This window comes from Crassostrea angulata, chromosome 1, assembly GCF_025612915.1.
Source record: "Crassostrea angulata isolate pt1a10 chromosome 1, ASM2561291v2, whole genome shotgun sequence".
Classification (NCBI taxonomy): domain Eukaryota; kingdom Metazoa; phylum Mollusca; class Bivalvia; order Ostreida; family Ostreidae; genus Magallana; species Magallana angulata.
Window position 1 is genome coordinate 2,897,493 of NC_069111.1, and position 17,252 is coordinate 2,914,744.

Here is a 17,252-nt window from a genome sequence, read left to right on the forward strand (position 1 = left end):
AAAACGAAACATACTCATTTATTTTCCTATAGTAATACATGAGGCACATAGATATTGATAAAATATATGATTCAGTTAAAGTATAAAGTTCACATTGTAATAAGCAATCGTTAAACAATATTGCAGCGTAACTTGAACATTCCTTTCCACGTTTATAATGGCGACCGCCACACAATCTCCATGGCGTAAACAAAGTCATTGAAAGACGACGGAACAAATGTGACTGTTGATGAAATCTGAAACAAACAACAAACACATTTGAAAACACTTAAAAAGTTCAAGGAAAGAATAAAAAAAATCATTAAATGAAATAAGGGTCTTCATGCTATATATAAGGAATAAGGAATCATTCTTTGAGTATTATGAGGTGATAATTTTGGTTGGGGCGTGATCAAATCCAATAAAGCCCGAAGGCTTCGCGTCGGTTGACAATGGTTTTCTCGGGGTGTCAATTTCAACTGTTACCCTCCCAAACAGGCACTATTTATATAATATAAAACATGCCAAATTTATACTACATGCAATAACTTCTCTTTTTATTCATATTCGGATTTCAATATATGTTGCATATATATATTCATGCACTTTGAATAGCTTACAATGTAGCTCAATATATTATCAATTGTAATTATTAAACTGTACTCCTTAAAGCGCTTCTGCATCTATATCTGTGTTGTTATTTATTTTATGAATTATTTATGTTCATTTGAGTTGTAACGAGTACGAACATAAAAGGTTATTCATAGTATGCATTTTGAATCACATAATCTTTGATTTCTTAAATCAAACATTGGATAACATGTGATAAATTTTAAAAGATTTGTTAATCCCATTAATCCGATTAATGCTTATAAACTGCTGATCTCTTTCAATAATATTTACAGTCACTTATAGAAGTCTATAACTATCCTTGCAAGTCGCTATATTTGTTTACAAAGTGTATTGCACAAAAGTAAACAATGCCACCAAACGATTGTAAGGTATAAAATTGTCTCTGAATATTTTGCATTTGAAATGTACATGTATTTTATGGCAAAAATAAAAGCAACTTAACAAACGTTGAAAACATATTGATATTCTACATGTACAGTAATTTTTTTTTCTAAATTTGTAAAATAAATTGTAAAAGAATTTGACTTCCAGGTAGCCCTAACCAGATCGATGACATACCTTCATATTCCACGCAACTCTTAATATGCTGATGGCGTATGACTTCTTAATCCACGTAACCCTAGCTAGGCTGATGGCAGACCTTCCTAATTCATTCAAATAATACTTGCTACACTTTTGACGTACCTCTTTAATCTTGTGTTGAACTTATTGATGAAATACCTTCTGAAACAGTTAACACTGGAGCTTGACTGATGATAAACCTCAATAACCCAGGTAACAAAAAGTCGACTTATGACATATACTCGTACACAATCTAGGTACTTAGTATAATAGCTCAGCTAATGCATCATTCGGGTAACCTTTGGCAGACTGGTGGAATATCTTTACATCGTATAATCCCGCTAAGACTGTATGGAGACTGCTAACATACCTTTATAATTCAGGTGGATATAGCTAGACTAATGATACACCTTCATAATCCAGGTAGACATAGCTAGACTAATGATACACCTTCATAATCCAGGTAGACATAGCTAGACTAATGATATACCTTCATAATTCAGGTATAGACATAGCTAGACTGGTGAAATACCTTCGTAATCCAGGTAGACATAGCTAGACTGATGATATACCTTCGTAAACCAGGTAGACATAGCTAGACTAATGATATACCTTCGTAATCCAGGTAGACATAGCTAGACTAATAATATACCTTCGTAATCCAGGTAGACATAGCTAGACTGATGATATACCTTCGTAATCTAGTTAGACATAGCTAGACTGATGATACACCTTCGTAATCCAGGTAGACATAGCTAGACTGATGATACACCTTCGTAATCTAGTTAGACATAGCTAGACTGATGATACACCTTCGTAATCCAGGTAGACATAGCTAGAATAATGATATACCTTCGTAATTCATTTAGACATAGATAGATTGTTGATATACCTTCCTAATCCAGGTAGACATAGATAGACTAATGATATACCTTCCTAATCCAAGTTGACATAGCTAGACTAATAATATACCTTCGTAATCCAGGTAACCTTTGCCCGAGGAGTCCACCTCTTTGAACAGTTCCTCCACTTTCTCTTCCGTCATCTCGTTGTTGTTGTACATCATGACGACCCGGAACTCGCTTAGCGATATCCGGCCGTCGTTGTTCCGGTCCAGAAGATTAAAGGCCGCCTTCATCCGTTCCCGCTCGATGTCGATTGACACGAAATTTGAGGTCATGACCTTGGCATACTCATCCAATGAGATGAATCCATCCCCTACAAACAACGATGTTACCATGACGATATCTTAACTAGTTCGATCAATATTGATATCTGAATGATCCTTGATTACCGGTATACGTGTGAATACCGTATTAATAATGTCATAAAGACATGGCTATTTTGATATCAGACTGGCCATTGATCTATACACATGTTGATATTTTAATTATGAGGTCAAAATGATATCAAAGCAATACATTGGGATATCTGAATTACCATTCATGTATACTTGTTAAGACCCTGTTTACTGGATATCTATGTGTGATGTTCTATTGTCTGACTACACACTTATTTTGATATGCTGTTATAATAAAGTAAAAAAAAAATATAAGCAGGATGATTTGATACATGACTTAATTCACACAACTAGAAACCTATTAATTAAGTCCAATCGATAGCCAGCTGTTTTGATTTCTGACTGACCTTTGCATTATTTATGTAGATACATTATGAATAAATTATTATAAGAAGATATCTGAGCTTTATGTTTTGACTGACCGTTGATATCGGCCTCCTTCCACCAGGCGTCCAGCTCCTTGGTTGTAGGATTCAGACCGATCAGAAAGGCGGCGTCATTCAGCTCCTTCTTTGACAGTCGGCCATCTTCATTCGAGTCAATCAGGTAAAAGGTGTTCACAATTTCTGCCATGAAAACAAAACACTAATTGTATAGTTTATATCTATGACCAAAATTGAAGAGTTTATCTAGAAAAACGACAACTGCAAGACCTAAGGAATATTTTGAAAAGTAGTTAATTTTATATAAAATATGGCACATTTGTAGTAGAGTCCATAAAATGACATTGCTACTAGCTCTGTTCAGTGAGTTTAAATTTCAACTGCAAAGTTCTGTAAGCTCTGTAAATAAATTTCTACAACTGAATACAACAGATCGCCAATAAATATCGGGTCATAAGATTCAAGCAACTAGTGCCGTATTTGATTCCATCCGCTGATCCAGAAAAATTTTCCAAAGGGGGTCCGACGGTTATTTGAGTTTTCAAGGGGTATGACGCATATTTTTGGGTAATTTTATAAAGTAAATTTGATTATGCAATGGGTCTGGAACCCCCCTCCCCCCAACCTCTAGATCCGCAATCTCGCGTGATTTTCCAAAACATGGATAATAAATCCGGATATGTTTTATTTGACTGATATTTATACTGTATTTGCACTTAAAACTAATGTCTATGTTTACAAATATATGACCGAGATACAAGTTTTAATTAAAACTTAAATAAACTAGAAATCGTTTGTCTCCTTTGTAAACACGGATTAATTAATATTAGGTTATGTTTTACTCTGTCAGAAGGAAAGACGATACCAGACCAAAAGTCTGGCTTTGTGCGAGTAATAAGTTGCAGCATTCGAAATGCAGTGAGTGTTTCAAAAGTTCTTAGCGGAAAATTACCCTACCTTCGAATTGCTCCTCCGGCATCCCGGCAGGTTTCCTTGGTTTCTTTAAGAACGGTATCACAGATTTCTTTCTTCTCTCCCGTTTTCTAGTCAGGGCAACAGACGGACTCTCCGTGTTTCTCTCTGGTTTCTTAAACTGAGCAACAGAGGGACTTTCCATGTTAGAATCTGTCATTCATTGAAATAGAGTTCTATATATTATAAGGTCGTGTGCGTGCTACCTCCCTCCGTCCTGACCAACTTAACCATATGAGCTTCTAACCCATATGAAACCTTTATACAATACACAGAGGTTAACGTGATTATAGCGGAGACAAGTCAAGTGAAAGCAATACACAATCAAGATTCCAAGTCAGGCGCATGGAAAATCCTCTGTTTAAAGCTCTTAGAGTACTATTATTTAATGGAAGGGCTATAATTACAATTAAGTTGTTCAGACTAGTTTAATTGGTCTCAGTTAAAAGGTTAGAATATCAACATTACATGAGTTTCACAATTATAAATGCATGATTTTTACTACCTTTCTAGACATTTGTAGAAGTAATGGATAATGGATCTATGAAAATACTGCAGCTATAAATATCTGTTGATGGGATGTATTGATAGATTTTTGTAGATACATGTATTGCTTGATAACTGCTACATAGAAGTCTGTAAAGTATTCCTTGTTATCTATATTTTTTAACTATTTCTTGATATTTGTAATTTGAACTATTTGCCATGTTGTAAATTTTGTATTTACACAGACCCAGTAAATTCAAAATTTACAACATGACATATTGCTTGATATCTATAGATTGAACTATTGGTTGGTATCTGTAACTTGAACTATTCCTTGATATCTGTAAATTGAACTATTCCTATATACAAATGTATTTGAAGTGTTGTACTATTTCTTGAAATCTGTAATTTGAACGATTTCTTGATATCTTTAATTTTAACTAGTGCTTAATATCTGTGATTTGAACTTTTGTTTGCTATCTGTCGATGTGGTCGAAGATAAAATATTATCTAAATGTAGATTTTGACCATCTGAAATATCGTAATACCGGAGTCTTCAGATCTTTCTGTGCATTTTCTATATGTTCGTTTAATGGATAACTCCCTTCTTTTTTCCTTTTTATCTAACACACAGAGGAACGACATGCCTTAATATGAAAATTCCGTAAATTTATTTATAGCGCAGCGTCTAGAGTCTGCGTATACTGTAGCTCTTCTTCCCGATCAGATGGGAGAGGACCCAGAGGCGGATCCAGCAATTTGGAAAAGGGGGGGGGGGGATTCCAATTGATGATAATCAATACGTGCAAAATTCATTATTTGTCAATAAACAAGGCCTTTTGAACGTTTTCTGTGCGTAAATTTTTTAACAGTTATCTCGTCAATATCTACATGTATTTCATACCTATTTCAATATCAGAGTGCACTGCATTTATTAAGCGTTTTGGGTTAGGTAAGGAAGATTTGCACAATTTCTAGCCTTAGAAAAAAACCAAGTCTCCAGCAATGAGAACGTGCGTCTATGCTTAATAGAAAGAAACTAAAAAACAAAAAAAAAATGATTCAGACTTATTACGACAAGCTATTATAAATACGAGTTTTTTGGTAATTTTGTTATGTCTTTGATGTTTAAATTCTGAACTATTTATCGATTTTGATTTCTATCGATCGCCTTCTTAAATAAAGGTCTAAATGATAGGATATGACAAAACAAGGGGATACTTTATCTGCTGAATAGATTGTACATGTGTAATACAATTGTACAAGCAATAGTCGTCCCAGGGAACTTGATGTGACCTCTGTAATGGGTGCCCAACCTCACCCGGCACTAGTACAGATGCGATCATATTCAAGAAAGTTTTGAAAAGTTGTGCATTTACATAATGGTTTACATATAAACCCCCCCTCTGGATCCGCCAATGGGACCGTACATAATGGCAGTGGTTTCCGACGATGTATCCTAGCTTACTTCTTCAGAAATTTGTTTTTTTTTTTCTTTTACATTTTATTCTATGCTGAACACCTAATTCCCGTCTCGGTCTGTCCTGAGCGCTACGGTTATGATTTCAAAAAAAAGTTAAATCTACCATACACGTATATGTCAAGAGTTTATGTAAACTTATGATACAAGAATATAAAGAATTGTGGTTCCGATGAGACGATTCTTATAGAACATTTAACCCCGTTTTTTTTCTTTACTGCTTATCTCTTCTATGAGCCTGAACGCCCATTACCTAAAGATGTTTGTATCCGGTTTTATTGAAATCACGGTCTCATGGTTCTGGAGAAGATGAAAATGAGAAAAAAATACAACAAAGAGAAAGGCAACACCAACAACGAAAGACGCCGGGAAAATTGTGAGCTTAAAGCTGAATTCATATGCATTTGGCCTAGGTATATATATTTTATGACAGTAACAAAATTTCTATCAAGAGGAAATTCAATTATCCCGTCACCAAATTTCCTCAAGTCAATACTCAGCCACAAGTCTGAGCAATAAGTTAATGATTTGAGAACTTTGGTGACGATGGAGTGGCGAAATACATTTTGTTAAAAACATGAAGAAGTAGTAGTTGATGGCAATTCTTAATAATTTTGACTCGTTTGATATACGGAAAACTTACGTCTATGATCTGTGCAGCTGTTGACCGATAAACATTTATATGTACAATACAACATCGATTCACTATGTATTTCGGCGTTTTATTATTCAACACAAACATCCACTTTTAAAGAAGAATAAATTTTCATATATATTTAAAAAAGACACTGGAATTATTACGAGTAAATCATCAAGAAAATCGTTTTGTTTTATGTCAATTCGTCTCTCGTATACAATATACGTATGACGTTGTGGTTAATTACAAAAACGACGTTATCCTTAAAAATTTGATCAAGACCAGCAAAGCAAATGAAAACTCATAGTAAGTTACCGTGACGGTGACTGTTTTCGTCCAAAACTAAGAACTTTTTCAGTAATGTACACGCAATTGGGACAACACTGCCGGCTTGGTGAATGTTGGACTACTGTGGCGTCAATCCAATTATAAACATCTCTGACCTTTCGATTTTATACGAATTCGAATTATTACATCAAAATTCAAATATACAATTGAAACTTGTCAATAGTCTTTGTACTGAATATAGGGCCCCAGCCCCTGACCAGCTCTATATACAATGTATACAGTTACATTGTATCTTCATTGAACGTTTAACTGAACTCATTGAAGAATGATAATGTAGAAGCTTTTGAAACCTGCATAAACGATGAATAGATGTAAAGAAGTATGTGTGCCCCTACGGACATTGATTGGGGTGGGTTTAAGTATTTGTGTACAGGTTTTCAGCCAGGTATTTAAATTGTGAAATACTATTGGGGTTAAGTAAACATCAACAGTTCCATTTCATAGTAAATAAATACACAAAACAAGATTTAATTTTCTTCCTTTATTGTAACTATCTCTTCACGCTTGTTCAAAAAGCCATAAATATATATATGATGAATTCGTAGTGGTAACAACATGGACGGATTTACATATATCGTATGATTACTGGTAACTATCACAGAAAGAAACAAAAAATTATCATAATTAAAATCAATACATGTAAAATGTTAATTAAAACTAACAAAAAAAAAATTAAAATTCATTTACGCTCAAAAGTCAATAATAATTTGTGTTAAATGTTTATTTGTTCCATCAATGTTTAACTTTGATGCATCCTCTGAATGTGAATGACAGGATCTTTCTTGGCAGTGACGTCATGGTGATCGGTCACGTGGTACATCTAACGGTAACCAATCATTTTATCCAAATCATTCCATGTGATCAAATTTAGTCATGTGATCCGTATAACGGTAACCAATCATTTCAAACAAACATCAGGGAGATTTCTATATAAGAAGACCCGTAAATTAACAATGGATGCAGAAATACCGATTATCAGACTTTAGTGGGCGGCTTTGTACAATGTATAAATAAACACAAAGTACCGAGTATATCACTATTAGTAGATATTAAAATATGTGCCAGATTTGATCTCTCTACTCTCTTCTACATACTATTGTTTGTTTTTAACAAGACTCTGTTATAACTTAAATAAACTATAGATATCTATCCTAAGATGTTCCTGTTTCGTTCCTATGGTATTCAATATATTGAACCAACCTGACTGATTCTTCAAACTCATTGCTTATCATTTCTCTTACAACATTTCAAATTTTAATCTAAAAGAACTACATTAAATAATTTTTTAAAATAAATTATCATTTGAAAACCACATTCTTAATTTTGGTTATTAACAATTTTAATTACCATTCAAGCAGATGTAAGCAATCAATCATATTTTGTCAAATATATAACCCTATTCTAACAACTTAAAATCCAACAGAACAAATACATAATAAGGAACTCTCTGTGTGACCTACAACCTCTTTACTGTGACCCATGACCTTTGTCCTATGACCCTTGACCTTAGTACTGCATAACCCTGGAGTTGGAGAGGGGTGGGTGGGCCATGGAGTGAGACAGGGTCCTCATGTTCTCAGCGAGCTTCTCAAACTCCTCCCACTTCTGGCTCTGGACGGTCGACTCAAGCGAGTTCAGGTGCTCGAGGTCTTTGAGTTTGGACTCCATTGTCTGAACCTGGGACCTCAGCAACACGATCTCTTGGTCCTTCTGCTCAATCTAAACACAAGTTCATTGGGCAACATTAGTCACACAAAAATTTCACTTGAGCAATGTTGATCATGGGTTTCATTTATATAAGACAAATGTCTTTTAGTGAATGAAATTAAATCTTCTTTACATTACTAAAATTCACATTTTAAATAGTAGTAACACTTTAGATATTTTTTGTAGTCCTATGTATTCCTATGCCATGTGGTTCACTGTCATTGATTACCAAAGCATCATTTCTACAGCGGTAGCGTTTGGAATCAAGGGTAGACTATCCAATCAAAAGATAGAACCAATACTGGAGACCAGACTTTATTGTTATTTGTTAAAAAATTGCTTGGATACAGATGTATTTCTTTATAACTGATACATAATGCATTGTAAAGTTTGATGGCGTTAATTCTATCTTTAGATATTACCCAACATGATTGATATTGGGTTTTCTGTTTATAACTAGGAATTCTTGTCAGAAAGAACCGAGAACTGAGTTGATATTTGATAAAAATGTAATTATTCATATACAGCAATGTACATTAGTCTCTACTTTAGTCTCTACATTAGTGTGTACATTATTGTGTACAGGTGTGTGTACATTATTGTGTACAGTTGTGGGTACATTATTGTGTACAGGTGTGTGTACATTATTGTGTACAGGTGTGTGTACATTGTTGTGTACAGGTGTGTGTACATTATTGTGTACAGGTGTGTGTACATTATTGTGTACAGGTGTGTGTACAGGTGTGTGTACATTATTGTGTACAGGTGTGTGTACATAATTGTGTACAGATGTGTGTTCATTATTGTGTACAGGTGTGTGTATATTATTGTGTACATAATTGTGTACAGGTGTGTGTACATTATTGTGTACAGGTGTGTGTACATTATTGTGTACAGGTGTGTGTACATTATTGTGTATAGGTGTGTGTACATTGTTGTGTACAGGTGTGGGTACATTGTTGTGTACAGGTGTGTGTACATTGTTGTGTACAGGTGTGTGTACATTGTTGTGTACAGGTGTGTGTACATTGTTGTGTACAGGTGTGTGTACATTATTGTGTACAGGTGTGTGCACATTATTGTGTACAGTTGTGTGTACATTATTGTGTACAGTTGTGTGTACATTGTTGTGTACAGGTGTGTCTACATTGTTGTGTACAGGTGTGTGTACATTATTGTGTACAGTTGTGGGTACATTATTGTGTACAGGTGTGTGTACATTATTGTGTACAGGTGTGTGTACATTATTGTGTACAGGTTTGTGTTCATTATTGTGTACAGGTGTGTGTATATTATTGTGTACATAATAGTGTACAGGTGTGTGTACATTATTGTGTACAGGTGTGTGTACATTATTGTGTACAGGTGTGTGTACATTATTGTGTACAGGTGTGTGTACATTATTGTGTACAGGTGTGTATACATTATTGTGTACAGTTGTGGGTACATTATTGTGTACAGGTGTGTGTACATAATTGTGTACAGGTATGTGTACATTATTGTGTACAGTTGTGTGTACATTATTGTATACAGGTGTGTGTACAGTTGTGTACATGTGTGTACCTTTCTCTGGAGCTCTGACACGTGGTCCACCAGCAGTACTTTGTCCTTGCGTAGCTGCATGTTCTCTTTGTCCACACTGCTGTGTAGGCTCTCTAACTCAGCCACTCGACTACGACTCGTGTTCAGCTCCAAGTCACGTGTCGTAGACACAGACTCATATTTAGACAACTGTAAGGAAAAACAAATGTTTAAGTCAATGACAAATAGTTAATACCTGTGAAATTAGTTCGCCCACACTTTTGAGATTTTTTTCTTTTTCTCTGACAGAGATTAACTAGTAAATCATAGTCACTGCAGAAATGCTCGGAATGAATTCATGCTTACAACAAAGTCATTTTTATTCTCCCAAATTTTAAATTAAAAAAAAAATTTGATTGGATAAATAATGAATTAGGTTTATATCAAATCAAAATTTGTTTGTCCCTGGCACTATGCTGTGTGTTTTACTGTTTATGGGATGTACATATCTGTTTACAAATTAACAACTGCAGTGTAGATACATAGAAGCTGGTTGTTTAGAGCGTGCTTGTAAGGATAAGACATTGACCTTCTCCATCAGGTTCCTGGTCTTCTCCTGCTCCTTCTTCAGCTGTTCCTGAGTGTGCTGTAATTCAAACCTCGCTTCCTTCTCGCGATCCTTGATCTGAACATACTCAGCAATGCTCTGATTCTGTCGAGATTCCGTAGCCTCTCTATAAGCTTTCTCCTACAAACAGATTACATTCACTGAAATACCGCTGACAACACATATGTGCATGACTGTATGTATGTATGTATGTATATATATATATTGATTTTTATTGATAATCCAACATGAAACTTGATGTTTAAAATATAAATCTCTTTGTTTCAAGCTGCAGTATTGCACCCCCCCCCCCCCCCCCCCCCCACTTTTGAATATTTTCACAAGCAATAAACTTTGTGAGCCATATCATTTTATATCAAGTGTATCTTCAATTCTGACTCATAGAAAACTAGTACTCCGGTAATATCTCACCCTGTCCAGCTGCTTTTTGAGGTCCATCATCTGCTGGGTCAGTGCTGCGTTTTCTCGGGCGAGGTTTGTACTGTCCTCAGACAGTTTGACTTTCAGGAAGCGGTCCTGGTCCGCCGCCATTTCTGTCTCCTTCAACTTCTGTCTCAATAGCTGTATTTCTTCCTGAATAAAGAAATAGTAGTTCATTCAGCTAAAATCCAACGAAATAGTTGTTGTAATTTAAAATCATAGGCTGAAATACAAGGTTTTCCTCTGAGCCTGAGTAATTCCAGTATTCTGTATTTAGCTTCAAACCCCCTTGTGACCTTGTACAAATATGATCTGTTTTACTCCAATAATTGATGACCAATATAATTGTAAATATCAATGTTTTTTATTTATTAGATGACCTTGACCTATCTCTCATCTTAAGATCACTGGTTACTCTCATTTTAAGATCACTGATTACTTTAATCTATCTCTCAGCTTGAGATCATAGTTGGCCTTGATCTATCTCTCACCTTGAGATCACTGGTGACCTTGACCTATCTCACCTTGAGATCACTAGTGACCTTGAACTATCTCTCACCTTGAGATCACTGGTGACCTTGTCCTGGAGCTGCAGTGATTGGTTGTAGTACTTGTCCTCCACCTCTCTCAGCTGAGTCTCCATGCTCATCAGCTCCGAGCGCTTCTCATCCACTGTGATCTGGGCCAGATTGTGAGCCTCAATTCGTTGTTCCAGCTACCGGTAATCAAAGTACATCAAATGCAGGTATAAATAATATCATCATGAAAAAAACAAGTGTCAAACATTCTAGGAAAATGACAATAAAAATTTACCTGAGATCTTAGGGTTTCCATTTTGAGGTCAGCATTTTTCAGTGCTGTTGCACTCTTGTCTAGTTCAGATTTGGCGTCCATAAGCTGGGAATCTCGCTTAGAGATTTCTCTTTCCATGACATCTTTGTCTTTCTTTAATTGTACTATTTCATCCATCAGCATCCTTTTGTCTCTCGTCCTAGAGGCTATAGAAACAAACTTCTAGAGATTACTTTCTTCATATAAAAAATAAATCCTCAAAACAAAAGGAAACTCAAAAGTCTCACAGGCAATTGTTAGGAATACATCCTGTCATACATCAAGTATACCTTCTTTGTCCCTCATTTGTGTCACACAAAACATACCTTCTTCATCCCTCACTCAATCATGTCATACATAACACATACCTTCTTCATCCCTCACTCAATCATGTCATACATAACACATACCTTCTTCATCCCTCACTCAATCATGTCATACATAACACATACCTTCTTCATCCCTCACTCAATCATGTCATACATAACACATACCTTCTTCATCCCTCACTCAATCATGTCATACATAACACATACCTTCTTCATCCCTCACTCAATCATGTCATACATAACACATACCTTCTTCATCCCTCACTCAATCATGTCATACATAACACATACCTTCTTCATCCCTCACTCAATCATGTCATACATAACACATACCGTTTTCATCCCTCACTCTCTCCATCCTATCATACAGTATTTATACCTTCTTTGTCCCTCACTCTCTCCATCTTGTCATACGTAACACATACCTTCTTCATCCCTCACTCTCTCCATCAACTTCTCTTTCTCCGTTTTCAGAAGAGCAATGTCGGTCTCCTTCCTCTTGACCTCTAACTGAAGGTCGTCTATCTCCAGCTGCATTTGCTGCAATGAATTTCAAATGATGAATATGTGTATGTTATGTACAAATGTTACACGTAGATGTGTTAAATACTCCCGTGTTGCTGTTGATGCATAATGGGTTATGTTGTTTATATTTATCTTTTGTTAATTGTAACTATTCTTAGCTTGACCATGTTTAAGATTCACTTGATTTTAAAAAAAGAGGAATGTTATAATTAACGAGGCCGAGTACAGAACGAGTACGCACGCTTTCGCGCAGCGTTTCATTTGTATTGTGACGTCATCTTTTTGCTTGGTTGACGCCATGGCGTGATAGTTTCAACTGCAGATATTCAGCGAAAATTGTTGAAAATATCTCGTTTGATGCGTAAAAATAATGTTATATTGTGGAATAAACATAAATGTCTCGATGTATAAGCTATATTTGGGCTCGGGTCGAAAACGTGAAGAGGGTTCAGCAAGCCTAGCCCTCTGTCACCTTTTCTTAACCCGCCTAAATATAGCTTAATTCATATATTTCAAGACCGTAACCATATATTTTATATTGATGACCCTTAATATGTGATGTTATATATTTTTTTATTACTTAAATATGTCTGAATGTTTTAATAATACTATATAGATCACCTTTTTCGCCTTTGTTAAATAAAAAATAGCCATTATCTGACGAATCTGGGAAATTGGGCATACAAAAATCAACTTTGATAAGACCCCTGGAACAAACCAGGAGGTAAACGGTTTTTTTTATTTGACCATTTGACGCCTTTTAGCAATAACTTTAATATGTAGAACAGAAAAAGAAATCCCTAGGGCAGAAGTTTTGAAAAAATGAGAAAAATATGCAAAATTGATACATTTCAAGCAAAATCCCATAGGGTCCTATGTTAAAGATTAACAAACTTTGAGATGACCCCCTAAACAAACGGTGTGGTAAATGTCTTATTTTTCAATCTTAAAATAATAATTATATCAGTAGAAATTCATGTAAAAAGTTTCATCCAAAAATCTAGGGCAGAACAAATTAGACCCGGCCTCGTTAAATTGGCATTTAAAAAATTGATATCAAAATCATCAGAAATGCTTAAAATCTTTGCCCCTAAAACTTTGTAGGCAGCATTGGAGTGTTGTGCAAAAATAGCCATGTTACACATCTTTATTACTCTACAGTACTGTATATAAAGCAGGAATGACCTACCCTGAGTTTAGCCAGCATTCTCTCTGCCTCGGCAGTCATTTTGGGGTGCATCTCCGTTGCTTTCTTCACCTGCTCCCGTGTATCACATGTTAAGAAAAATATTATCTATTAAATCATCAAGCTACATCTTTTAACTCTCATAACAAATACTCTACCGGATTATACAATGTAGCAACAGTCTGTAAAACAATCTTAGGAGAGGGAAAGAATACTACATGTAGTGTATGTGAACATGATTACAAAGGATATAAGTAGTTTGACTCCAGTTCTAAAAAGTAGATTTGCTGCTGAAGATTCTTGATGTACTCTCCCTCTATGTTTTCTAGAGTAGAACTTTTCAGGGTCTTAAGATTTCTGGAAATCAGAAAAAAACAAATTTTAAATTGAATGTTAATAGCATAATCTTGGATGTGCATCAGTTCTTTGATTTTACAAATTCTTTTACCAAGAAATACCACTTTATATAACTCACTACTGGTTTTCAAAAAAAATATTTGTTTAGCAATGCAAACATATAAGTATCTCTCAGAAAAATGTCTTGCTGTGCTGGCTGACATTTGAGGGCGTGTTCTTACCCTGATCCCCCCAGGGAGGCTGCTAGTGACCCAGTGCTCTTCCTCAGGCTGTTACTGGACTTGTGGGCTTTCTTACTGGAACTGGACATGGTGGGCAAGGACTGCTGGACCTCCGTCAAATAGGCACCTACAAAAACAACAACAATGGTAATACCGGTATGTGTCAAATTAGATGTCCTACCATTTTCAAGTAGGCATCTACAAACAAACCTGCAATTGTCACCTGTGTTAAATATAAATTCCTCACTTAAACCTACAGTCAGAAAAGCAATTTTAGGTCTTTAGATCTAAGGTAACATTCAATTATTAATGTTTAGGAGGTTCACAGGTGTATCCTGAATAAAACTAGAGAACATTTCAACAAGAATGAAAGCATTTCTTTAAAATTAATTTTTTATATACAGGGTTATTTTTGCCGTTTGTAATTTTCTCCCTTGTACACTTGCAAACAGTTTACCCCATCTTTAATTTGCCAAAACGACAGTTGTGTTTGAAGAGAGATAATTTGAGACATTGTAATTTGCCAATTTCTAAATGAGACCACTGACAAAGAGGGCAAAATGGGCAAAAATGAAATGGGGAAAGTATTTCTCTGTATACAGTAATAAGTACATGTTATTGTATAAACTTGATGCAGAATCTTAGAGGTGATTGTGAAACAATTCATACAAAAAAATACTGACAGTGAAATATGTTTTTGTCCTCATTCATCCTACACAGACTTATGAAATATAATTGAACTTCCTTCCACAAGCACTTAGAATATGAATTCCTATTCTACATGTCATTCTTTTAATAAATACATGTTCAAATATGACGGAAAAGAAACAACTTCCTCAAACTATTAAGTTTTCCTTTTATTATAATTCACTGAATGCAAGTTTCACTGGTAAAATCAACTTATGCTGAGAATGTCAAGAATAAAAAATATTACATTTTATAAAAAGTATGAATTATCAAATATGCGTATTATGCAAGGATAATTTATGGTAGGCTTTTCAGAGTTCTTGAATGAAATTAAATGCTCAAAATTTTGACATACATGTAGCATCAGATAGGAAATATTAGGTTTGAGCAACCATAATTATGTCACTACTGGCGTGCGACCAGTTCTCACCAGTACATTGTGACATCATTTTTCGTCTACAATTTTATCTGTTGATAAAATGAAGTCACAATGTACTGGCAAGAAAAGGTACTCAGAGAGAACTGATTGCACGCCAGTATAGTACAGTGCAAGACATGTAGATACATGTACAGGACTGGAATCTGGTGCAGATCTGGGACAGGTGATACATGTAGTGCTAGGTGTGATCATCTTGCCAATGACCGCTAGGTAACTTGTATACACACTATAACAAGTTGCATTCACTAGTTTTTGATATTTTGATTTTCTTAAATACCCCCATGTCCACACAATATTTATTCATAAGAATGATAGAGCCAACAATGTTTCAATTAGAAAATCATCACAAATGAACGAAATAGCAACACAAGATATAGCATATTGTAATATCAATACTAATAGACATTTACCTGTAGTCTTTTTTCAAAAGATGATCAATTGTCAAAATCATGCACAGATTATATTTCAATATAATGTTGCATTAGTACTATTAGTCCTTTTATAATATATAAAATTTGTGAGTAATCTGTAAGCAATGACGATGCACAATCCTTATTATAAATCTGTGTCATAAGTGGTGAATTTACTTATCTACACAAAAGTTATACTTTCATTTCCATCCTCTGAAAAATACATTGAATATATGCAAACATGCAAACTTTGCACACAAAAAGCCTACAATGAACAAACTCTGATATTAATTTCTAAATTTGTACCTTAATATCATTTTTTCACAGATAAGATGTGATTATATATGTATAGGTATATCTGAACACTCTTGTAACTAAAAAGAAGCTATTAGAAGTTGAACACAACATAGCTAGCTAGCAGAAGCTTTATCTAACATGGTGATACCATTTGGATGGTTTCCAAGCATCAGATTTACCTTTTTTTGTATGAGAGCGAGCACTGGTGACTCTAGAAGGCGATGGACTACGCGATCTCAGATTCTGATGACTGTGATGGGTAGGTGAGGGGCTTCGAAGTGATCTGCTCCACTCTAGGACATCGGGTCCCTGAGAACCTATAGGTTCACTAATTCTCCCTGTCTCAGTCATGGTTAATTAGGTCACTGACTCTTCAGATAGTAGCTAAGCATGCAATGTTTTTTTCCCCCAGAAACTAAGAACTGTGCTAGACAATGTATATGTGCTGCTCCTCTATAACACTCAATTTGATGCAAGTTTTGCAAAATGCAAAATAATGACATATACCCTACTTATCAGCTCCCCTCAAAAATATATGAGATAGATGCAGACACACACGACTATGTTATGCACCTAAATGTCAAAAGTGCTGATCTTCTATCAGTGTTGAAATGCAAGGATTGCAAACATATACAGGCAAATGATCCCCTTTTTCCGATAAAGACGAAGCTTACAAACCTCCTAAGTATTTCGGTGAAGACTTTGGACCCTTCTCTTTGCCAAATGTTGATGATGTTTTAGACATAGCGAGGGAGAAACTTTACATGTATGGACGCGGCATCGGTTGAGAGGCAACAACATCAAAGCTAGGCGTGGTAGTTTCGTACTTCTCTTGCATCTGTATTATTTGTGACCATTCATTGAACAGTAGTAGAGTGGTTGTTAATATTACTAAAAGCAAAAATGATCATAATT

At 35.2% G+C, this 17,252-nt stretch overlaps 2 protein-coding genes across 4 annotated transcripts; both read right to left on the bottom strand.

The window, feature by feature from the left end:
• LOC128191486 (calmodulin-like) lies at positions 1-4,080 on the bottom strand. Its single transcript, XM_052863588.1, has 4 exons — positions 3,814-4,080; positions 2,896-3,039; positions 2,146-2,391; positions 1-236 (listed from the first exon to the last, which is right to left on the bottom strand). Exons 1-4 carry the CDS (start codon positions 3,986-3,988, stop codon positions 196-198), a joined length of 606 nt encoding a protein of 201 aa, XP_052719548.1. The 5' UTR covers positions 3,989-4,080; the 3' UTR covers positions 1-195.
• A 3,165-nt stretch (positions 4,081-7,245) lies between these two features.
• On the bottom strand, positions 7,246-17,166 carry LOC128168496 (trichohyalin-like). 3 transcript variants are annotated; one of them, XM_052834705.1, is made up of 12 exons: positions 16,517-17,142; positions 16,239-16,253; positions 14,505-14,631; positions 14,178-14,283; positions 13,930-14,007; positions 12,641-12,755; positions 11,869-12,053; positions 11,615-11,770; positions 11,047-11,208; positions 10,597-10,755; positions 10,050-10,217; positions 7,246-8,498 (listed from the first exon to the last, which is right to left on the bottom strand). In XM_052834705.1, exons 1-12 carry the CDS (start codon positions 16,686-16,688, stop codon positions 8,286-8,288), a joined length of 1,656 nt encoding a protein of 551 aa, XP_052690665.1. In that variant the 5' UTR covers positions 16,689-17,142; the 3' UTR covers positions 7,246-8,285. The 3 variants fall into 3 exon arrangements, with proteins under 3 accessions (XP_052690665.1, XP_052690679.1, XP_052690674.1); XM_052834719.1 differs by lacking the exon at positions 16,239-16,253 and having other exon boundaries at positions 17,016-17,166; XM_052834714.1 differs by lacking the exon at positions 16,239-16,253 and having other exon boundaries at positions 16,517-17,141.
• Positions 17,167-17,252: the final 86 nt, after the last annotated feature.

Coding starts and splice junctions, on each gene's coding strand:
- LOC128191486 (XM_052863588.1), bottom strand. CDS start 3,988: ATGACAGATTCTAACATGGAAAGTCCCTCTGTTGCTCAGTTTAAGAAA. Junction 2,392..2,895: donor GAAGGAGGCCGATATCAACG/GTCAGTCAAAAC, acceptor CGTTGTTTGTAG/GGGATGGATTCATCTCATTG. Junction 237..2,145: donor AGGTTACCTGGATTACGAAG/GTATATTATTAG, acceptor TGTTTGTTTCAG/ATTTCATCAACAGTCACATT.
- LOC128168496 (XM_052834705.1), bottom strand. CDS start 16,688: ATGACTGAGACAGGGAGAATTAGTGAACCTATAGGTTCTCAGGGACCC. Junction 10,756..11,046: donor TCAAAAAGCAGCTGGACAGG/GTGAGATATTAC, acceptor ATCTGTTTGTAG/GAGAAAGCTTATAGAGAGGC. Junction 8,499..10,049: donor TGTCAGAGCTCCAGAGAAAG/GTACACACATGT, acceptor ACTTGTGTTTAG/ATTGAGCAGAAGGACCAAGA.